This window comes from Nannospalax galili, unplaced genomic scaffold (assembly GCF_000622305.1).
Source record: "Nannospalax galili isolate Female #2095 unplaced genomic scaffold, S.galili_v1.0 scaffold735, whole genome shotgun sequence".
NCBI lineage: Eukaryota > Metazoa > Chordata > Mammalia > Rodentia > Spalacidae > Nannospalax > Nannospalax galili.
This window is the reverse complement of record NW_008337053.1, coordinates 1,075,586-1,100,236: the sequence shown is the minus strand read 5'-3', so window position 1 is coordinate 1,100,236 and position 24,651 is coordinate 1,075,586. Positions and strand designations below refer to the sequence as shown.

At 43.8% G+C, this 24,651-nt stretch overlaps 1 protein-coding gene across 1 annotated transcript in view; it reads left to right on the top strand.

The window, feature by feature from the left end:
* Fam227b (family with sequence similarity 227 member B) overlaps positions 1-22,301 on the top strand; it is a 237,896-nt gene extending 215,595 nt beyond the window's left edge. Inside the window, exons 11-17 of the mRNA XM_008831829.1 lie at positions 2,117-2,275; positions 3,081-3,156; positions 13,581-13,651; positions 16,698-16,783; positions 17,852-17,938; positions 20,159-20,228; positions 22,161-22,301. Of these exons, the coding sequence (XP_008830051.1) occupies positions 2,117-2,275; positions 3,081-3,156; positions 13,581-13,651; positions 16,698-16,783; positions 17,852-17,938; positions 20,159-20,228; positions 22,161-22,301 (690 nt within the window). The remainder of the gene's footprint in view (positions 1-2,116; positions 2,276-3,080; positions 3,157-13,580; positions 13,652-16,697; positions 16,784-17,851; positions 17,939-20,158; positions 20,229-22,160) is intronic.
* The last annotated feature ends 2,350 nt before the right edge of the window (positions 22,302-24,651 follow it).

Sequence of the window (24,651 nt, the reverse complement as noted above, 5' to 3'; positions counted from 1 at the left end):
TGGAGAAATCCAGAAAGTTTATTCATGCAGTCAGATTTGAAAGGAGTTTCCTCCTGAAAAACTTGAGCCCCAGATTGAGTTCCTTCACAGTTTTCATAGGTCTCCTCACATCGTTCTTTAATGGTTACAACATTGGTGGGTTCAAGTTATGGCCTATGCTGAAGCACTGCTATGCAAACATTCCAGTTACCTGAGCAAAAAGCCTGACTCTTACACTTAGTTTTCAAGGATGGGCCTGAACTTGGAGGACATTCGTTCCCTCGGATGTCTCTTAGAACCGTGCTGTTGCAACTGTGTTCCAGGAACTGTCCTCAAGTCAGGCCCCACCCATGATTTTATGCAAAATGATTTCTCTAGCTTCAATTAGGAAACTAAAAATTTGACTCCACCCTTACCTTAACTGACCACCCTGCCTTTTCATCCCTAGTTCTAGAATATCTCAATCACCCAGGCCGTGCTTCCTTCCCAGTCTTCACTGTGTGTAATGAAGATGGGTGTGCCTGTTCAGTGATTTGATTTGTTCATCTCAAGCATACTCACTTTCATTATCTTTTTGGGTGGAGGACCAAAATTGAGGTTGCCAAGGAAACCACCCTGGTCTCAAGACATTTTCGTGCTAGGTTTTTTGTGCACATGTTTTTGCTAGAGTTAATTAAAAGTCATTAGTCCAGATTATACCCATGTTATAAAAGTCACTCCTATAATACATGACTGCCAGAACAGATGCTTATGTGCCCCAAGATCACTTGGGGAAATTCTTTCTGCAGGCATGTTCGCAGAGGCAGATATTTGGGGCAGGAAGATATTCTTCAGAATTTATTGCCAGTGCCTTAGCAAGCAAAGTGGTTACAAACAGGTGTTCCACTAGTTAACTAGAGTGTTTATTTTTCATGATAGCTTTCTCCAGTTTACTTTTGACTTCTTTTCTAACATAACCTTCAGTAAGCATTCATAAAATCATTGTAAGGTGAGTACTATGTCCTAACATACAGAATCAGTCATGAATCGATATTTTACACACAGAGAATTACAATTAAATACATGAGTATATTTCTTTTCTTCAATAAGAGTAAGCACAGGCTGGAGTGGGCACAGGCTTCTCAAGAAAGAGTCACTGTCTTTTTTTAAATACCTTGTCTATGGAGTGTTCAGGTGTGGATCTTATCCTACTTAGAATCAGTGGAACTTTGTGGTCATATTTCTCAAAAAACTGGGGAAATTTGGGCTATTGTTTTTTCACAACTTCTTTTTCCTGCCCTTTTCCTGGATCCATTGGTTTTCTTCCCTTTTTTTCCTTTCTGTTCTTCAGACTGAATAAAATCTATTGACCTAGACTCAGCCTTGATGATTAAACCAAAAAGGCTAGAAAAGAAAACATCAAAATAAGCCAGACTCAGACAGACAAATACTGCGTGTTTTGTCATATGTAGACTCTAAATTCAAACCCAAATATATATATATGAAAGACATGAAAGTAAGAGGGAGACCATCAGGGAGGAAGGAAGACATCTAAAAGGAGGAGAGAGGGGAGCACAAGGGATGGCAATAAGAAAGGAAGGAAAAATACCGCATTTTCTCAAATGTGAGATCTAGATGCATGTGTGAGGGAGATACAAAAGCAGAAGAGGGATATTGGGGAAGGATATGGGAGGGACAGGATAGGGTAATGAGGGGCGGGAGGGGTGGGATAGAGTAACTAACAAGGGGTGAATATAAGCAAGTTACAGTGATATAGATGTCATAATGAAACCTATTATCTAATGATTACTAAAAATATAAATATATCAATAAGGGATGGATGGATGGATGGATGGATGGATGGAAGGATGGATGGATGGATGTCACGATAGATGGTTGGCTGGATGGATGGATGGGATGGCGCAGATTAGAAAAAGAAATCCTAGAAGTTTTTCTGTAAATACTCATAGATTGAGAGTTTAGAAAATCCCTTTAATTAAGAAGATGCTTTTAAAAAAAGAAGGTGCTTTATAGAATTTCCTCTTACGTGTTTCAATACAGCTAATTGCAATTTTATTTATACTTATAGTGTAAGTTTATTTACAGTTCTGTGAAAACAGAGATGTGGTCGCTGACTGGCTTTTCCTTCCTCTTGCAGTCACATTACAAGAGCTTTGGTCCAGAATTTCACCGTGTGCTCTTTGACTTTCGAGGTCAGAGCCCATTGATTTCATATTTTCTTAAGGTTCATGAGACAGTTGATATTTCTGGCACTCCCAAACAAAAGAAAAGTAGGCTTACTAAGATACTCCAAGAAGCATATCCTTTTTTTAAGTTGTTGCTGTAATGTGATCAGCTTTCAAAGTACTCAAAACTTTCTACTGTATGTCTTGATTTCAAAAATGAATGCATTTCTTAACCAATGCTCTACATAGCACTTTGCTTTGTTTGCTTTTGTGGCATGTTTGGCCTCACTGGTTTCTCTTCTGGCTGCAAGATTGTGATTTTTGCAGCAAGCAAAGTATGCATAAACCCCAGGACACTGAACATGTTTCCACCGAGTGCTCATGATCGGCTGTCTTTGCCACTTGAGTCAGTGCTGTTTCACAGATTTGTCAGAGTTGCTGGTGATGGGTTTCTGATCCCCAACCCCCAAAAAAGTTTCATACATGCTCTAGTCATGGAGGCTTTGTCACATGAAAAATGATTCAGAAAGGTCAGTGTTTAAGATTTTTATGCAATAAAATGCCTGGGCATGGTGGCATGTAACTATAATCTCAGCACTAGGGGAGCAGAGGCAGGAAGAGCAACACAAGTTCTTGGTCAGCTAGGGCTGTGTAGCAAGACATTGGCAAAAGGAAGGGAGGGGGAGGAAGGGAGAGAAGGAGAGAGGAATGGACGGAAGGAAGGTAACTAGTCCCAGTATATATCAAATAAGGGGAAAATGGTTTTTGAATAGTTGATTAATGGAAAGGCTATTCTTGCTGTGTCTTTCTTCAATAAAATCAGGTGGGAAGTGACTGAGATATCACTCAGAGGTACAGCACTAACATCTTGCTTAGCATGTATAAGGCCCTGGGTTTGATCCTTAGCACCACTTAAAAAAAAAAAAAAAAAAAAAACTTAAAAAAAAACAAAATGAAAACCAAAAACTTTTTAAAATTATGAGAATTAGAACTACAAAACAACAAAAAAGAAGCTGCTAAAAAAAAAAAAAAAAAAAACACTTAAATAAAACTAAATGGAAACGCCAAGACTTTTTAAATGATTGGAAGTTAGACTGCAAAACCAATCTCAGACATGAAAAATTGACTACATGATAATTCTGTGTTCATCAAACTTGTTCCTCTTCCTTTTTTTTTCTTTTCCTTTTTGGTTTGTGTGAGACCAGGTCTCACTACTCCAGGTTGGCCTCTAACTGGCATTCATTAGGTTCCTGGTCTGTGAGCTTGAGGACAGACAGAGTGTTTGTTCCTTTGAATCCCTAGCACAAGATGACTGACTAGAGCACCCGGAGGACACGGGCGTCTCAAGAGCAAATGTATTTAGTTTAATGGATTTCAGTCTCCTGGTGTATTTTTTTCCTTTCTTCAAAATGGTAAACCACAATTTTTCCTGCTTCAAACAGTTGTGTCACAGACAATAGAACAAAACATTCTTCCTAAGAACAAATTTAAGTATTTGGTGTGTCCTTTGCCTTACATGCTTTGGGGATTTTTTTTCTCCTCTGCAATATATGAGAGCCAAAGATGGAAGCTACCAGTTTGCACTGTAATCCCAAAAGGTCACCAAATAACCGACAAGGGCTTTGCCTCAGCGCCTCTCCGCGCCTGTTCCTTGTTTCTTGCCTCATTCTCTCTCCTCTCTTCTTGGTCTCACCCTTCCTGTGAAATTTCTCAGGTCATTTTGAGACTGGATTATGTAGACAAATATGCTTGCATAGAATGGAAGGTCCGTACTAGACCCTGTAGGCTTGCTCTGAGTCCCCAGTGAGTCCTGAACCAGGATGGATCTCCTAGAGGGCACAGGACCTCTGCCCTTCTGCAACCAAAACTTCTAATTTTATTAAAAACTTGTATTACGTTTCTTGAATTAAAGCAAACATTCAAACTATTATGACTTTTCCAGGATGAGCAATCCTCCTGTTCCCACTCTTAGTGTTGCATGGAGACATTGAGAGACATTGCAGCGTGTTTATGATCCAAGGTCAAAATGTGGGTAAGAAATCAGTACAACCTAATGAGCTAAAGCAGCTCAAATCTCTTCGTTTCACTTACGAGTGCAATACAAGTTGGTGAATGGTGGTACCTGGTAGCTTATTAAAAAGAAAATAAAAATCTTAACTAGAATTTAAACTGGGTCTGTAACCAAAGGGGCCTTATCTTACCAATAATTTTGTAATTACCTCTGGCTCAAGGTGGCTGCACGCACATGCACGTATTCAGTCACATAATACAGTACCCTTTTGTTCCTTGAGTTCTTTTTTAAAAAAAATCTTCATTTTAAAAGATTTCATCGTCTACTTTTAACTGGCAGTCTGTGAAAAGAAGAAATTTAGCAGCCTCCTTAACAAACTCAGTACAGCTTCGTCATCTAAAAATGGAACAAAGAACTAATTCTCTTATTTGTCCCCAAAACACTTATGTTTCTTGTATTACTTTTGGTATTCAGCACACCTTCCCTCTTCCTCTTCTTATAGTTTTCCACCCTGGGGCAGCTGTTCTTCCTTCTGTCAGTGGAGCTCTAGCAACCGCACCTATTTGTTATTCCCCACCTACCCCAACAGACTCCGGATCCCACACACTCAGAATCATCCTCCAACTCTGATTAGTCCTTTTCCTATGCAGGTTACAGTCATCACTGTTGACTGCCAGAGCCCCCGCCTGACACACATCTTGTGTGTCCTCCTTTCTAGTCATGTTTCCCATAGGACTCTTACCATATCCCACCAAGCATGACAGGCTTCCCACATCCCAAGAATGGGAAGGACATTGCTTCTCTTCTAATCAGTTGTTCTGTTCTTCCAACTAGGGAGTCTCTGTGATCAAAGGAGACAGCATTCCTTTTACCTCAGACAACCAGAGAGTGAGCTTTTACATAGGGAGCAGTGTCACAAAATTTGCCTTGGGATTACCTGTCAAAAAAAGTGGAGAGACTGAGTGGCTTAAAGTATACATTCTCACCTCAAAGTGACTCTAACCATCAGGAGACATTTGGCAATGTTAGACACCTATCATCTTTGGGAGAGTGCTCTGGGCATCTACTGGATAGATGTTACTAAATACCCTGAAAAGTACAGGACAGCCTCTCACATGCTGGATTGAATGAGGTGAAGAAGCTGTGATCTAAAGACACGTGCTTGATAAACAGTTCCCCAGCCTAAAAGAGAAAGCTGATTTCATAAGCTCTCAAGTATTTTGGACACGTACAGCATTATTTGCATTTATTTGCACATAACAATTACTATGAATTATATAATATTTAATCAAGAAAGTAATTCTGAAGAGGGAGCATCGGGGGTGGGCAAGATGGCTCACGGGGTAAAAGCACTTGCCATGCAAGCCTGACAAACTAAATTCGATTCCCAGAACTCACTGTGGAGGGAGAGAACTAACTGCAGACTATTGTTTGAGCTCTGCCCTCCACATGTGCATGGTGGCACATGTACCCCTCCACACACAATAATAGTTACTTTTTTTAAAAAACAGGGGCATCTGCCATCATTAGGAGATTCTTCTGAGAGTTCCATGAACCACACTTAGAAGCACACTTTAGTCAGGAGAGTGAGGCAGTCAGTCTTCACTGTGCATTGATCACAGCAAAGGGAGAAATAACCACTCAGGGTTAGTGAAAAGTTCAGAAACTCAAGGCATTGTTGTTGTATTCCATTTAATGTAAGGGAACTTGTTAATATGATACTCTTGACTTTTCCCATCACTTGTGTGAGCCCCAAAGTCTCACTGCACCCTGCAGTGTCTTGAAAGGACTCTGTTAGAGGATTTCTGTAGAAGTCTCAGTTTCTTTGTTTATTACTGGGCCCCACAGCTTCTATGATTCCCTGTTTGTCTGCTATCCTGATTTCTACATGGAGAGTAAAGACTCCACACTCTGAGTTGAGGCCACTAGGATATCTCAATCTTGGTTTGGTACATCCCAACCACAGCTGAAACATCCCAGAATAAGACAATTTCATTTGTCCCCGAATGGCTCCTCTTCCACGCAGTGCCTTGCTATTGCCGTGTGGAGCACTGCATGAGAAATGAAAGCTGAGGCCAGTTCAGACAGTGGAACTGGAAAACATGCTGCCGCAGTTGTCCCAGAGGAACTTATTCATCATTTATAAGTTTTAAGTGCTCTATTTTTCTTTCGTTGGTATAAAATGATGGCTTCAAGTATCTGAAGAGAATAAAAATTAGGACACTCATTAGCACATAGTAACCAAAGTCTACTGAAAACCATCATTAAGTAGGACAAGAAAATGCTGAGGTCTTCGTCAACACCAGCACAATACAGCCCAGAGCCTCATTGAGCAGTACAAACGCATAACCAGGACTAAATTTTGTAAATAGTTAGATGCCTTTATGAAGAACGTATACCCAGCTCATTCCAATAAAGCCTTATGTTTAAAATTCATAATTTATAAGAACTAAAACTCTTTATTTCAATACCAGAGTATTGAAAAGTCAATTCATTCAAGTGCCAAGCATATCATCTCTCTCACAAATGTTTAGTCATGGAAGCCATGCTCAAGACACAGCAGAACATTACAGAACAGTAAAGGCTTTGAAATTTTTAAGGGGTCCGTTAAATAGTAGCAGGAAGCAATTGCATTCCAGTAATATTTCAGCAGCTCAAAAACCATCCATTGCCACTAGGGAAAGTACTGATCTTCACAAGAGTGGCATTGTCTTCTGTGGCTTTTACTTTAGAGGGGCCGACCTTCAGTGAGTTAATGTGGCAGAGAGGAAAGCAGTGTTGGCAGTAGCCTGATGCTTTCAGCTTTCCTAGCATCAAGCAGGCTGACGAATCTTCTCTTTTAAGGCTCCTGGGTTACTCCACAGTCAATGACTGAGAGACAGAAATGTGGCAGAGCTGAGATTGCAGGAATCTTGCTTAGGACATGGACAGGACAACTGCCTCTCTTCACCACCATGCACCTGCAGAATTCTGGTTCCAAGCTAAGCTAGCCGGGGAGGCAGGCAGGCCTCCCTTGCTAGGCTCTTGTAAAGAAGAATTTGTGAGTTCATACAAGAAATCCAGCAATTTCTGTACTGTGGCACATCATCAGGTCGCCAGAGCACTTCTGGCACAGGTGCTCGGCGAAAGTTTTTCGAACGTTAAAATAATTCCTGCAGAGCACAATGGTGCACACCTGTAGTCCCCGCTACCTGGAGGCTGAAGTGGGAAGATCACTTGAATCCACAAGCTCAAGACCAGGCTACCAGTACAGTAAAACCCTGCCCCACCCCACACATCTCAACAAGAAGCAAGAAATCACATCTGCCTACAACAATTACTACAGACCTGTGTTCATGGAATAATTGTGACACTAAGAACCCAAGAAGGCAATTGTTGCGTTGTGATAATAATGTGTGACAGAGCTGTGTGGGACCAATGCACACACACATGGGAAGGGAAACCATGCTATTTTTTGGAGTGCAGGATTATGTTAATGCTATTATATTTGTACAAGAATGTTTTGTTTGTGCTTTTGAGGCAGGGTCTCACTGTGTAGCTGGGCTAACCTGGAACTTGTGATCTTTCTGTGTCAGCCTCCCAACTGCTAGGGTTACAGGTGTGCACCATCAGACCCAGCCACAGTAATATTTTCAAGCCTTGTTAAACCATTTATCCAAATGAGTAGATTTTATACAGTTTGGTTTCCCCTGCTTTAATTATATTAGGGTGTAAATTACTTCCTTTTTGGATCTGAGGACTTCTGGGTTCTTAATGTTGAATATTCATTAAATAATTGAAAATATGACTGAAGAATAAAAAGTTAAATCCAGAATTGGGAAACAGCGTAGACGCAGCCTGCAGATATTTTCCTCTTGAAATAATACTTTCAGATTTGACTCAGATCACAAGTAACTTTTGCTCACAGACAAATTTAGAAAGACCTCTGAGGTCAAAGTGATTTGTATAGTATTGTCAGATCTCAAGATGTCATTTAATTCCTGATGATGCTGCCAATTTGTCAAATGACTTCAAATCGTCATAGTGAGCATTTGAGAAGAGGAAACTTTAGTGGGCATGTTGACATTCAGTAACAGTTACTGTTTGAACACTGCAGTGCTATGAAGTTTCTCTCCTGAAGTTAAACGAATTGCCCCTGGCAACAAGCTGGAACTGGATTCTAGCCACAAATGAAGCCTCACCAGCAAAAGGCTTCCTAGGATGGCCTCTGCCAGATACAGGCCTGCTGACATGTACCTGCAGCCATAACGGCCTGCTAGAACAGGGTGTCCTGGTTGGGGGTGGGGGCAGCACAAGCTGCCACTAGGGCAGGCTTGCTAGCTGTTGCCAGAGTTTGCTCGGAGTCCCTTGCATGATCAGACAAACCATATAATATATTTTTAAGTGAACTTATTATGGTTTATGCCCTTGGATAGGGAGGGGGTAAATGGGGGAAGTTACAAGGAGACAAGCATTCTTGTACCACGGCTCAGAGCCTGTTAACTTTCGCCCATGCATCTTGGGCCCACAGTATTTCCCTGGGTCAGTAAATACCCCCTCACGCGTTCCCCATGCCCATTGCCATGTGTTCCTGACAGCTTCCATCCCAAGATGGTGCCACAAGCCCCTCCTTCCACAGCTAACTCACCACAGTCAATTCTCCGCAGCAGGCCCCACCCCTCAGAGGAACCAGGACCCCTGGGGAACATACTCCACCCCTTTCCTCTGCTCTTACAATCTTTCTGCCAATCTTCCGCTAAGGTCCCTGAGCCTTGGAGGGGGTGACAGATGTAGGGTGATCTCTCTTGTACTGTGGCAAGGTGACTTCTTGGACCTCCCCATTTTTCCTCTTCAAGCTGTGGCCATTGATCTAGTTCAGTGGTGTTTCTTCTACTATAAAGACAAATGGAAGGGAGTAGACACATTTAAACAAGCATGAATGTAAATACAAATGCCTAGAAGATATCCCAGTAGGTGTACTATATTCATTAAAGAGTATACTTGTGATGGCTTCCCACTAGGGCCTGTAGCCTTTCTCGACACAATGTGTTGGCCTGGTCTACAGCACCAGATGTGTGTTCCACCCCTAGGAGCGGGCCTTAGCCAATTGGAAATTTGTCAGGTGTACGTACATTGGTCGAGCCATTAGTGCACTTGCAGGCATTTCTTGGCATGTCCATGGTGTGCAGTATGCAGGGTTCATTGTTGAGTAGAATCATAGGGGATCCTTTCTTTCCTAACCATCTACATAGTGCCTTCTGGCAATATGAACCTCATCCACCCAGTGGCATGGATTTTTTTTGGCTTAGTCTCAGCTCCATCTCCTCTTCTTCAGCAACATGGCCTTACTGACATTTCTAGTGTACAGCCGACATTAGTGGCAATAGCCTTGGTGAATTTGAGGACTTCTAGTATCTCTCTCTGACCAACAGTTCATAAGGGGGCAACCCACCCCTGGTACTGTAGATTTTCTTAACAGTTGTGTAGTTTGGGAGTCCCTGTCTCCATCCTACCCAACCATGTAAGATTCCCAAGAATCTTACAGCTGTCGCTGGCCTTTGCCTCTTCAAGTATCTTTTAAATGGGTTTCACATCTGTAAAACACTCGAAGTAAGGTTAACATATATTAAATCAGTCATAGACAAGGTCTCACACAGCATGGAAAGGTTTTGTCCATTCGTATTAACTGTTTTCTCCATAGATCCTTGTTAGGTACTGTAGCATGGGTATGAGGCATTAATTTGGTTAGCTTTTACCCTTTTTAGTTATCCCTTTGGGGTCATTTTGCACTTGGGGGATTTTACATGGAGTCTCTTTGTATTCTTCTATTTTTGATACACTTACAGGTGTTGGCTCCAGTTGCCTGACCCTGCACTGGGCTAAGGAGGCAGGGGTTTCTCCTGTCCCTGCTGCACTTGTTGGTTCCCTGAGTCAGGCAGGCCCTGGGTCTGCTTCCTGACTGTAGCCATAGCTGTCATTTCTCCATTGACCACACCTGGCTGCTGGGGGAGAACTTGGTGGGAAAAACTGCTTCCACCCCTAGTGTAGCCTTTATGAGAAGAGAAATACATCTTATTTAATCCTTGGGTATTCTTAACCACCCCAGGACAGTTTTTATTCTTTGAATGCCTCTTGTAAACTGTTCTGGTTTTAAAGCCTTCCAGAAACTCCTTAGTACCGAATTTGATTTTCTATCAATCTTTCTCTGGGAATTTGAGCTCTACATAAGTCTTGCCACATTTGTCTTCGAGTAACCCAAATGGGCCATTTCTTCTGTCTGGTCTCTTTTATATCTCTCATAGGGTGTTCTGTTGTTTTACAGACACGTTTTACATGCTGTGATTTGCCAAAACCTGTCTCACTTTACAAAGGTCTTGTCCCATTAAAGGGCTTAGTAAAACCAGTAAAGCCCATTACCATTCTTGAGGTCCCAGTTAGATTAAGCTTTCCTTCATATCTCTGGTGACCACTGCCTTATCTGGCCCAGTGAACTGGACATCATATATTGGCTTTCTCATACCTAGTTCTCTCAGTAATGCCTACCCCTCCTTTATAGTCCTCCAGCCCCTGCTAATCATGTTAGTCTCCCTTGGTGACAACCAGGTATCTTCAATGCCTTCAATCAGTCATCCCATTAAGGACTGCTTAGCCCTGCATTGGCACAAGGAAGGATGGGTGGTTATTTAACTCAGCTGTGAAGCCTCTGAAGGACTTTGATGTCATTTGCTCCCATGTCCCACACTCTCACAAGCCACGTGGCTAGGGGCTCTCTGATTGCTTGCTTGCAAGTTTTCCCTAGTTTTAACAGTTCCAGTGTGGAGTCTTTCCTAGCTACAGCACTGTTAGCTTTGTTTTTCCTTTTGTATCCGTGGTTGAATCTGAGGGGCAGCCTTAGCTACTTTTATTTTTAGGTCATTTTCTTTTTTATTATTGTCTGTCTTTTCCTCTGAGTCCTTGGACCTTGCACAAGTTAAAGTGTCCCATTTTTTTTCTCTCTCTCAAGCTCTGTTACTGGATCTGCCAGGACCTCTCTAGTCTTTTCAGCTTCCCCTGCCTGGGGCACATCTTTTATTATGCAAAGTGGCCATGCCCCCTCTCTGGGGGTAAAAGTTTTTCTAGCCTCTGAATAACCTTTAACAAATCTTCACATACCTGCAACATACCCCCACATTTACAACATAGCTGTGGCCCACCCTTCTGCGTGGCTGGCCTCTTTTTAGTAATCCCTTGTAAAAACCACATCAGCACCACCATCAGCGCTCTAGCTTTTTCCAAACTTCCACGGTTTGTCATTAACGCCATTCTGTTGGCAGCTCCAATTTTCTTGCCAGAGTTCTCTCAGGGTCTCTTGCATAATCAGAAAAACCATGTAATATATTTTTATGTGAATTTATTATGGTTTATGCCCTTGGGTAGGGAGGGGGTAAATGGGGGGACTTACAAGGAGACAAGCACTCTTGCGACAGAGCCCGCCAATCCAGACTACTCCCGGGCCTGCCCATAGTCTCCGTTAACTTTCGCCCATGCATCTTGGGCCCACAGTCTTGCCCTAAGTCAGTAAATGACCCCTCTCACAACCATGTGGGTGAGACACTGGGGCCACCGTTCTCTTCATACCTATCACTGCACGTTCCCCATGCCCGCTGCTGCACATTCCTGCCAGCTTCTGTCCCAAGAGGGTGCCACAAGCTCCTCCTTCTGTGGCTAACTCTCCACAGTCAATTCTCTGCAGCAGGCCCCACCCCTTGGAGGAACCAGGACCCCTGGGGAACTCACTGGTACAGGGTGTCACTGAGGCAGACTTGCAGGCCCAGGGTGTCACTGGGACTGTAAAGGCCTGCTGGAGTTCATGCACAGCCGAGTGCTCCCTCACACCTTCCAGTGCTCATCCTGGAAAAGCCAGCAAACCTTTCTTGCATCTCCATTCCAATTCTGACTCCTTCCCACCCCTTCACCGCCACCTTACACATGGTATCTTCAAGTTTTCTTCACTAATTCCAGCCCCCTACAGTGTCTGCCATAAAATCGAGGAGGAGGTTAACTTGGCAAGCTGATGTAAGACTGGGCACAGCAAAAAGCAACACACAGATGAACTTGGGAGACTAGTCCCCTATAATTCTCCTCAATGACAGACCCCATGTGTTGCACTGCTAACACACCAAACAAGATGTTCCTGCTAGTGCAATAGCGGAGTGTCTGGTGTATGCACAAGAGCAAATTTTTTATTGAATATAATGCCCACTCCGAGGGGTGGAACACACATCTGGTACTGTAGACTCAGCCAACAGCCAACCCCTGTGGCAGGGGAGACTATAGGCCCCAGTGGGAAGTCACTGCAATTGCTTTATTAGATGAAAATGATGCACCTGCTAAAATACTAACCAAGCATTTGTGTTTACACCATAGGTTAAGTTATTATAGAAGTAACTGTTTAGATGTTCTTGCTTCTTGCTGTGTGTGTTTTTATAGTAGATGGAATCCCACTGAAATTGGCCAGCAGCCTTTGGAAAACAGATGATACAGAGACATGAAAGTTCAGTGCTTTGCCACAGTGGGAGGAAGATCATCCCACACTGTCCACCCCCTCCAAGGCTCAGGGACTTTTGCAGAAGAGGTTGGTGGAAAGAATGTAAGATCTGGAAGAAGGAGTGGAGTGTTAACTGAAAATGTCCTCCAACCACTATGCTGGCAAGCTATAGTCACACATCCTTCCCACACTCATCAAGGAGTTGAGGGGGGAGTCAGTTACCCCTCCTACCCAATCAGTCGACCTTAACTGCATGTGGAGGGAGGGGCAAAGGATATGTAAGCTGAGAATACCAAGCGACATCTCTCTCACCGTTTCCTGCGGCTGTCGGGAGGTCACAAGATCTGTATTTGAGTGTTGGCTTAAACACACACTCATTACGGCACACCTGTAAATGTGGGGTGCCACTCTATGCTCCTACCCCTACCTTATGCTCTGTTAAACCCCTATCCTATGCTCTGTTAAAAAAATAATAAAAATGGGCTGGGCATGGTGGCGCACACCTTTAATCCCAGCATTCAGGAGGCAAGGGCAGGCAGATCTCTGTGAATTTGAGGCCAGCCTGGTCTCCATAGCGAATCCAGGCCAGCTGGGGCTACAGGGAGACCCTGTCTCAAAAAGACCAAAAAAATAAGATAAAACAATAAATAAAAAATGACAATAGAAAAAAAAAAAAGACTGGGCATAGACAGACTTCTGTGGTGCTGACTGGATGGGGGGAATCACTGACTGGCACCAAGCAGGACTCCCTGCCTAAACATCCATTAACAAGCTTGTCCCCCCACCACATACAAGTCCACTTCGCTTAGCCTCTAGACTCATTTATCGTGTGACAAATATTAAGATTCTCTCTTTAGGGCCAAATATCCCATTGCATTTATCTATACCACAGTTTCTGTCTTTGTTTGTCTGCTGACAGCCTTGGGTCGTTTCAACAGCTTGATCACTGTGACTAGTGCCGCAGTGGACAGAAGAGTGCAGCAGTCTCCAGTAGGCTGTGAATTCTCCTTTGCATTTATGCCTAGAAAAGGCAATCCCGGGTCACACAGGAAACTTTTTTATGTGTGTGCATGTGTCTATGTGTGTATGCCATGTGTGTGCAAATGCCCATGGAAGCCAAAAGAAAGCATTAGATCTCCTAGAGCCACAGGTGATTATGAGCTGTCCGATGTGGGTGCTGGGAACTGAGCTCAGGTCCTCTGGAAGAGCAGCAAGTACACTTACCACCAAGCCAGCTCTCCAGTCCCCCACACAGAAATTTTGTTTTTCAGATTTCTTCAGAAATCTCTATACTATTTTTTCATAATCGCTGTGTCAATCTATGTTCCTCAGAACAGTGCAGAGAGTTCCTTCTTCTTCATACCTCACTGATACGGCTCATATTTGGACTTTAAAAATATAGGAAGGTGGTCTTTTCACAGGAGCTGAGGGGCTGCCTCCTTGAGTCATTTGCTTATTTCATAATTGCTGCTTCAAAAGGGAATGTGTATGCTTTGTGCTTGAAACCAGAGCTGCAGACATGGCCACAGGCTAAGAGAAGGAAGGGAATCCAGCATAATGAAGCATATGTCTACCTTCTGTCTCCCAACTTTCTTCTATGCAGCTGCCAGAATCTGGCAATTACCCCCAAATGCCCTCTCAGAAGAGACTTTGAAGTTCTTAGTAGATAGAAAAGTAAATACCTAAACAAAAGTTACAAAAATCTTGGGAAGAAGAGATAATACTAAGGAGAATCTGGAAAAGCCGTGGGGAAATACATTATTTTATAAACCTACTTAAAAGCATAATGTAATATTTATATGTGTGAGTGTGTGTGTTTGTGTAGTGTGTGTGTGTGTGTGTTTGTGTGTGTGTATACACGTATGTGTGTGTATACACGTATGTATAACTGAAGTCTAACAAAAATCTCAGTGCCAGAGTTTTTGGTCAAAACTCCCAAAATAATATAGGCTATTGCCACAGCCCTTGGTTGTATCTAAGAACTTGAAGGTAAGACCTTATTGCTAAAGACACCACATACTTTGAACATAGGACTTGGAGAAATTGAGGTGGAACTGACCTGGAAGCCCCTCCCTGAAAACTAGCTCTCATAGTATAAGAAGGTTCTTTGTAAGCTGCCAAAAATAAAAGCAATCAATGATCCTACCCAGCTATAAAACATAGCAATGATTGGCAAAATATCTCTATTGGTGCAATACTGGCACTTTTATCTTTGGAGAAACCAAACAGCTGTCTAATTTACTTAAGGCCCACTCAATAGGAGGAAATCCATGGTGGTACTGTAAACATAGCCAAGTGCCCATGGCTGGAGAGGTCACAGACCCTAGACCACTTTTCTAAACCAATGTCATTTCTTATTTTATTCTAAAAATTTATCCTTTTACTCACAGATAAATGTAGCTCTCACCACTCATCAAAGAAGCTTATTGTTGCAACAGATGGAACTATTACAAAGTTCCACAACTGATCAAAATGCAGAGAACAAGTGATTTTTGGGTGCCTAGCCACAGTTGCAATATCTATAATGCAACCCCTATACCTAAAGCTCAGGGAGTATCACTGAAGAGGACTGTAAGAGCCAGAAGACTTGGGCACCTGTGATTAGTGTCTTTTAGACAATGACAGGAAAGCCACACCCATGAAAACTCAGAAAGATGACTTCCTAAACAAGACCTGCATAGGACAACATCAATGGACATGTCAGTGTGGATGGGAGAAAGTTTACAAGACCCTAGCACTGGATGAAGATCTAGAAGCAATCAATGGATGTTATGGGAGGGAGAGTTCATTTTCTCTAGGGATGAGCTCCCTGACAGGTCATCCAGTCATCCAATCTCAAGTGGTCAGCTATAAACACATGTACATGAACTCAATACTACATATATATGTATATATATATGTATATATATGTGTGTGTGTACATATATATGTGATGTGTACACACATTTTATAGAATTATATATTATTACATGTATGTATATACATACATTTTATATGTATGTTTGTATATGTAAAAATAATGAAGGAAGGGGTCATGAACTCAAGAGGGAGTGGGGGAGACACGGAAGGAGTTGGAGGATGGGAGGGCAAGGTGGGAGTGATATAATTACAGTGTTCATATATGAAACTCTCAAAAAAAAATTTAACAAATTGTTGCTTTTAAAAAACACTGAAGGGGTACTCCAAATGCCTCACCCTGAGTCCCTGTTCAGGATGGAAGAAGCCAGAGCAATCTGAGTCCAGATTCCCTATCTATAATTTGGGTAACCTCTTCAGAGGATGGTGTGATAAGAATAGGAGGTAGGGATTGGCTAGGCAGTTAGAGTAAAAAGACCCCAAAGAAAAGTAGCCAGTTTCTGGGCTAACAGTCAAAATGTCCTTGGGCCTCTTAGAAACATACTCTGTTCCAAAGGCCAAAAATGTCAAAAGTATTTGGGAGCTCTTATCTAACCCTTAAAAGATTTTAGGGTTACCTCTTCAGAGTGGGGAATGTTAGAGTAGCAAAAAGCCCCATTAAAAAAAAGAAGAAGAAGAAAGAGTACATGAAGTTGTCAGGAGGGATAGATAGAGAGAGAGAGAAAGAAAGAAAGAAAGAAAGAAAGAAAGAAAGAAAGAAAGAAAGAAAGAAAGAAAGAAAGAAAGAAAAGTAAATGAAGTTATCAGAAAAAAGTGATGGAGAGATACGGGAGGTGCTGGAGGGGAGGGGAGGGTGTGGGCGTGGGTTTGATCAAAACACCTTATATGCATGTATGAAATTCTCAATAAATTTGTTTTAAATCTCACACACACACACACACACACACACACGAGACTTATAAAACTATTACACTATAATTGTCATAGATGGAACACACATTCAAGGCAGCCTGAAGGGAGGTGGTTTCTTTCAGCCTCTTTGTATAACAACAGTGTTCACATTTACACTTGGGACTCAGGAAGGGCAACGGAGATCAAATGGTTTCCTTGGCGTCCCTAAGAAGGGGCCTACCTACCTCTCCCAAATATTCCTAACTGGAAATCTTTCCTTAACTGTAAGCCTAGCACACCAGCTGCTCCAACATACAGTGATGTTATAAAGGAGGCGAAAAAACAATTTTCAAAGAACCGAAAGGATTTTGGGATGTAAGTTCATGCCATTTTATATAGTTTCATAAAAAGTATTTTTATAACTGAAAGAAATCATAGGAATTATCTAAACTTACCTCTATTTTACTGGTAAGGGGAGTTGTTTTTTAACATCTTAGATTCATAGAGTTTGTTCAGGGAAGTTATCAAGTGTCCATGTTATAACCCACAGAGCCTAACAAGTGTTAAGACTAGAGAGGGAAGGAGCAGGGGTGGGAGGGTTTACACCCCAACATAGACCAGAACTCCAAGTAACAGTCTAGAGTATCACCCATTTTCAAAGAGGACCCCTGGAAGATCGGGAAGGTTGTCTACAGTAGGAGTGCCCTGTGCTGGGGTGGCAGCTGCGGTACTGGAGAAGCCAGGGCAGCGAGGAGCTTTTGGAAATGCTTTCTTAGAGAACATTGTCTGTTTCTTGTGCATAATCTAAATGATTACTTGTGGCTAGTCATGCATGACACTCGTATGCTAGAAAGTTACGGATGGGCTATGAGAGAATGCCCATGAATTTTTAACAAGAGAAAAATATGGCAGGATCTATTTCCACGGTGTCACGGTAACTGCCTAAAGACTGTTGCCTTAACAGGAATAAAGTATGAGAACAAGCTTTGGGTACCCAAAGTTGCTCAAGGAATGCACCCAAGAGAGGAAGGTGGGAAGCAGCCAGCCAGGCCCTACCCAGGGAGCAAGACAAAAAGTCTGTGTTCCTTGTCCTATGTGTCCCCACCCCCCACCCACAAGTTCAGGGCCGCCTAGCTACACAGACACATGGTACCCAGAAGCCTGCTTGCAGAGCCTCACTTAGTGGGAAGGGCAGGATAAGATACTTTGCTGGAGGGTGCTGACAGTCACTGCAGGATGGTGTCTAGTCCACACCAGGTGTTGAGTAGCACCTCCTGTCTCTAAAAGGGGGTGTGGGGAAGGGTTTGGCACACTGAACGGAGCCTGGGGAGGAAGAGGCCTGTACTGACATTGGATGTCTGTCAGCGGATTATTGCCTTGTGCTTCCCAGGTAGGACTGGCTGCTCTATTTAAAAATTTTAACTCCAAACTTTGATTTTATAGGATAAAGCAAAAGATCAATGAGGAAATAAAACGCCTGAGACTGCGACAGGAAAAAATTGACAAAGAGCTTGACAGGTTTGCTCCACGGTCAGCTTTGTGGTGCTTAAAGCACTTAACTGAACAAACAAATTAACATAAAACCACAATGGTTTGTTGTTCAAAAAAATATCACCGGAATACCTGCAGAGTTTACTTATTTTTTAAAATATTTTATTATTTTTATTTTATGTGTATTATTGCCTGCACGTAGGTAAGTGCACCCATGTTGTGCAATGCCCACGGAGGTCAGAAGAGGCTGTCAGATACCCTGGGACCGGAGTTACAGATAGTTGTTAGCTGCCATGTGGGTGCTGGGATTTGAACCCAGGTCTTCTGCAAGAACAGCCAGTGTTCTTAACTGCTGAGCCATCTCTCCAGGCTCCCAGAGTTTACTTCTGAACAGTTCATCTGGAAGAACACATTAACCTTTTTATTCAAAAATTGCCTACCCTGCCAGTGTAATTAGTTGCCAAACGTTATCATCATCTATTAACCATAGGACTCAAGCCCTTTTAAAAATAAACTCGTAACCGTGCCCTGCCTAGACAAGCAGCCCAGCAGGCCTTGCTGGCCTGAGTGCCGCCCTGTCCACCTGCATCCCACTGCTTCCTCCACACATACAGACCTCTGTCCCCAGCGAAGCTTTCATTTATTTTATAAATTGGAGTTAAAAAGGGAGAACTGCAAAGTATTGAGACTTAACGTCCTCCAGTACACCCGAGTTCTCAGAGTACTAGATGAGCGAAGGCAATCCCCTAGAGGGACTGATTGGAACTTGGTCATTTGGTTCCGAGTTTCTCCATGCTCTTGGAACTCAAGCTGGATTTCCAGTCACAGGAGAAAATCCAACCTATCACTTCAGAATCATTATCTTCTTCTTCACCAAAAAACATCTGCTAGCATGCTCCTTTGTAAATTAGGAGACTTGGATGGGTTTCCAAACATAGAATACACGCAGGATGGGGTTCCTTACAACTAAGAACACACACAATGTAGGACAGTTCTTAGAGTGGTTCCAAATACGAACATTTCGGGAGAAAGGGAAGGCAGGAGTATTGGCTTGGAGATATAAATCCCACCTGCCAGTTACAGTTATAGGCACACATTATTACTATCCATAGGTAATCTTGTAAAAAGAGGTGGGTGGAGAGGAAGCATCACAAAGAGGCGATTAGCTAGTGAGGATGATTACAAAAACTTCGTGAATATACAAAATTCTTGGATTGTACACTTACAGTGTGAATTTTAGGCTATATGACCTATACCTCAATAAGGCCAATATTTGGGGACATAGAAGAAACAGATCTAAGGATAGCATCCAACTCAGCGACACAAGAGAGCAGAGTTGCGAAAGGGCACCAGGGATGTCTCAGAGCAGTTTCAGCAGGATTATAAACTTGAAGGGTAAAAGTGGGAGGCAGAGAGTAGCAGGCGAAAGAGAACTGAGATGGAGGATGGGAAGTCAGCCGGGACAGAGCAACTGAAGGGCTCATGTGGCCCACAGAGTCCTCTCATGAGGCAGCCCCACTGTGTGCTCGTAGACTGAATGCGGATGACACCTAGAGCAGGCCTTGTCCAGGGTTTGCCTGCTGCCCTCCCTAACAGCTTCCCTAGAAAATCCAACAAGTTTAATAACCTTCTAGACCTTTTTTCACTTTAGCATGTGTTTCTCACAGGAATGTCTCACCCATGACCCAACCAATGCCACTGCCCTCCTTCACCATGTGGTCTCGGGGAGGCTCCTGCTGCTTCCCGAATGCAGCTCTGTAATATTTCTTGAATTCATTCTTGGTGACAGAAACCCTGGCAGATCTGGGCTTCCTGCCCTCAGTGAGCTTGCCTAGCAGACACCCTTGTACAAATGAGTCTTGACTATCTCCCTCTCTTCCTTCCCTGTGCCTCTTCTTAAAGTCCCCACAGAAGCCTGGTGAGTGAGGCAGTTGGGGCAATGCCGTGTGGACCATCTAACTGAAGGGACTGCTCCTCTGCCGGGCTGAGATCACAGGGTGACAGGAACTGAGGCTTCAGGGAAATGCTTGGGTTCAAATCATCTGCTTTCTAGCTCTACAAATAGGAGTGGGTTGATCTGAACCTGTTTCCTCATTGATAAAATAAAACTGCCCTTACTTCCTAAGACTGTAATGGGGGGTAACTGAATTCACAGATGTAAAGAACTTAGCAAGCACACAGCACAGTCATTGCAAACATTAGCTAGAAGATGCATATAGACATTATCTCATAGGTTAAACTTTTTCTTTATTCCATTAGGCTCCAAGCAAAGGCTTCCAAGTACCCCCAAGAAGTCAAGAATGAGTTTGCGAATTTCCTACATAAACTGGTATGTCTCCTTCCTGGAAATGCTTAAGCAGTTCCTCTCTAGCTTCTAACCTACAGACATGACAGCATTTCATAAACAATGTACGGTCACACCTAAGCTGGGGCACAGAACTCAGTACGTCCTTATAGGCTCATCCATATACAGATGTGAGATGGCCCATTTTAAAGTGTAGTGACAACCTCATACCCGATTTCCTCGTTCCCTGCTTTAGGACCAGAGACAGTTGCAACTAAAACCCCCACACACGCAATTTGAATTAGAAACTAGAAGAAAATTATTAGTACTTGAAGTATTGATGATAATTCATTAATAATTCAGCAAAAGTACCTTGGGTACTATCAGCTATGTTAAAAGACTGGTCCCTGTGCTCAACTCCACAAAATTCAATGCAAACTAGAAGAAGGAAACGAAGAGACAGAGACTGTGGGCTACCCTTCTCCTGGCCCCTTCGTTCGGCTCCTTCTGGCATTATCAGCAGTCCTGTTAGGTCTGAATGGCCTCATGCTTTCCCAAAGACAAGAACACGCAGGCACTCAGGTGCAAAAAATAAGCAGGCTGGACCATGGGAGGCCAGGAATGGAGCAAAGCCTTTCATTTCCAGTGTGTCAGGGTCCCCCTCAAGCAGTCTAGACTCCAGAGAAATCCCATTGGCTGCAGATCTGATGCCAAAATGGGACAAGTCAAACTCCTACACAGGCCAGAAAAGCAATAGAAAATAATGAAATACCCATGTGTTTCTATTAAACACATTTCCTTTTTAACAGAATTCTTCCTTATATTTTTCTTGCTCTGTCTTTCCTACTACTGATAAAACCACGAGCACAGAGCACTCATTAAATATAACAGCAGTGTACATATGTGGGCAAGGGGCAGACTCCGCAAGGAGCTGTGCAAATGGCAGTTGGTGGGGAGTGGTCATCACCCTCACATGCTGCAGCTGCTACCTTAGCCCTCGTTCATTGCTGCCTGCAGGAATGTCAACCACATGGTTATCAACTTCCATCAGCAATCCAGATTCTTCTCCAAAATCTCCAGACTTAGACCCCATACTCAGTGGGCCAAGCTAAATCCATTTGCAGATCAGATGTGGTGTATGGGCTGCCTGTGTGCCGGGTCTGAATGCTGCCTGAATTTGAAGTTCTTCAAAGCTGGCTCCAGCCAGTGCAATGGATGAATCTTCATGGCACAACAAAGCAAGCCCTACACTCGCATGGAGCTTTCGCATACAGTCTGCAGGTTATACACATCCCTGCCACTCTGCACTCTCTCCTTACCAGCTGTCAAGCTCTGTCCACCCTTTAGGTCAGTTCAAACTCCCATCTTCTTTATGAACCTTATCCCCAGTGCTCCCATCTTTATCCTTTACGGAGAAGCTGGATATATCTCACAGTTTCTAGAACTCCATTACCTATGGAAGGACTAGAACATAGTTCTTTTTCTCAAGTCAGAAAGCAAAAATAGTGTAGAATGATTTCAATGAATGGTGTGCTCCCCTCACAGACGTGTGCTCACTGGACATTGAGAACGACTGTGTCCACAGACTAACGCTGGACACTGAGAACGACTGTGTCCACAGATGTGTGCTCACCGTACATTGAGAACGACTGTGTCCATAGACTAACGCTGGACATTGAGAATGACTGTGTCCACAGACGTGTGCTCACTGTACATTGAGAACGACTGTGTCCACAGACGTGTGCTCACTGGACATTGAGAATGACTGTGTCCGTAGACATGTGCTCACTGGACACTGAGAATAAGTGTGTCCACAGACGTGTGCTCACTGGACACTGAGAATGAATGTGTCCACAGACCTGTGCTCACTGGAAACTGAGAATGACTGTGTCCACAGACGTGTGCTCACTGGACACTGAGAATGACTGTGTCCGTAGACATGTGCTCACTGGACACTGAGAATGACTGTGTCCACAGACGTGTGCTCACTGGACACTGAGAAAGACTGTGTCCACAGACGTGTGCTCACTGGACACTGAGAACGACTGTGTCCCAGACGTGTGCTCACTGGACACTGAGAACGACTGTGTCCACAGACGTGTGCTCACTGGACACTGAGAATGACTGTGTCCGTAGACGTGTGCTCACTGGACACTGAGAATGACTGTGTCCGTAGACGTGTGCTCACTGGACACTGAGAATGACTGTGTCCGTAGACGTGTGCTCACTGGACACTGAGAATGACTGTGTCCGTAGACGTGTGCTCACTGGACACTGAGAATGACTGTGTCCGTAGACGTGTGCTCACTGGACACTGAGAATGACTGTGTCCGTAGACGTGTGCTCACTGGACACTGAGAATGACTGTGTCCGTAGACGTGTGCTCACTGGACACTGAGAATGACTGTGTCCGTAGACGTGTGCTCACTGGACACTGAGAATGACTGTGTCCGTAGACGTGTGCTCACTGGACACTGAGAATGACTGTGTCCGTAGACGTGTGCTCACTGGACACTGAGAATGACTGTGTCCGTAGACGTGTGCTCACTGGACACTGAGAATGACTGTGTCCGTAGACGTGTGCTCACTGGACACTGAGAATGACTGTGTCCGTAGACGTGTGCTCACTGGACACTGAGAATGACTGTGTCCGTAGACGTGTGCTCACTGGACACTGAGAATGACTGTGTCCGTAGACGTGTGCTCACTGGACACTGAGAATGACTGTGTCCGTAGACGTGTGCTCACTGGACACTGAGAATGACTGTGTCCGTAGACGTGTGCTCACTGGACACTGAGAATGACTGTGTCCGTAGACGTGTGCTCACTGGACACTGAGAATGACTGTGTCCGTAGACGTGTGCTCACTGGACACTGAGAATGACTGTGTCCGTAGACGTGTGCTCACTGGACACTGAGAATGACTGTGTCCGTAGACGTGTGCTCACTGGACACTGAGAATGACTGTGTCCGTAGACGTGTGCTCACTGGACACTGAGAATGACTGTGTCCGTAGACGTGTGCTCACTGGACACTGAGAATGACTGTGTCCGTAGACGTGTGCTCACTGGACACTGAGAATGACTGTGTCCGTAGACGTGTGCTCACTGGACACTGAGAATGACTGTGTCCGTAGACGTGTGCTCACTGGACACTGAGAATGACTGTGTCCGTAGACGTGTGCTCACTGGACACTGAGAATGACTGTGTCCGTAGACGTGTGCTCACTGGACACTGAGAATGACTGTGTCCGTAGACGTGTGCTCACTGGACACTGAGAATGACTGTGTCCGTAGACGTGTGCTCACTGGACACTGAGAATGACTGTGTCCGTAGACGTGTGCTCACTGGACACTGAGAATGACTGTGTCCGTAGACGTGTGCTCACTGGACACTGAGAATGACTGTGTCCGTAGACGTGTGCTCACTGGACACTGAGAATGACTGTGTCCGTAGACGTGTGCTCACTGGACACTGAGAATGACTGTGTCCGTAGACGTGTGCTCACTGGACACTGAGAATGACTGTGTCCGTAGACGTGTGCTCACTGGACACTGAGAATGACTGTGTCCGTAGACGTGTGCTCACTGGACACTGAGAACGACTGTGTCCACAGACGTGTGCTCACTGGACACTGAGAATGACTGTGTCCCAGATGTGTGCTCACTGGACATTTAGAACATCTGTGTCCCCTTAGACAATGAACACTTCACGCCCCTTCCCAGAAGGAATCAATGGTGGAAATGGAGTGACAGAGCAGTGGCGCATGCCATTGCACCTCATAGAGATCCAAGTACCTTCAAAGAACTGTAAACCAACCAAAATCATCTGTAGAGAATAGCAAGGCATTAAAAAACAGGAGCATAAATGTAAATAAACTCAGATCTTAGATTACTGGGTTTGAGAAAACTCAAATTCTTTCAACAAATCTGATTTAAGCTCTCTCAGGTGTTTACCTCTGCTAAGAAGGAAATGCACTAGAAGTTCATTTTAGAATGAATCTTGGCTTTCTCTAGTATGACTTATCTTTTAAGAAAAATTGCAGCCAGTTTGCCGATGCCTCTTGGAAACAGACTAGATGATGAGGCTCAATCTTGAGTCACACATTAATGAGCAAACACAATCACAGGAAACAAAATTTTCTGGATAATTCCAGCCACAAAACAACTACTGTCTATTATCTGAATATTTCAGCAAAGCCTTCTTTGGTCTAACCATCCTACAGTGCAGCTGGGAAAGGGTTTCTGGGTCCTTCGCATCCATTAGCTGTCACCTCATGGCCAGACATTTCTGCCCAATCTTGTTAGTGTATTAAGTGCTCACTGCCCCTGCTGTCAGTGTTAAGAACACACTTGGCTTTTCCATACTCACTCGCACCTACTCACCACACATCTGCCCTACACTGGTCCAGGCATAAAAACAAGCCTTGCCAGACACGCAGAAGAGGGATATAGGGACCAATACGGCT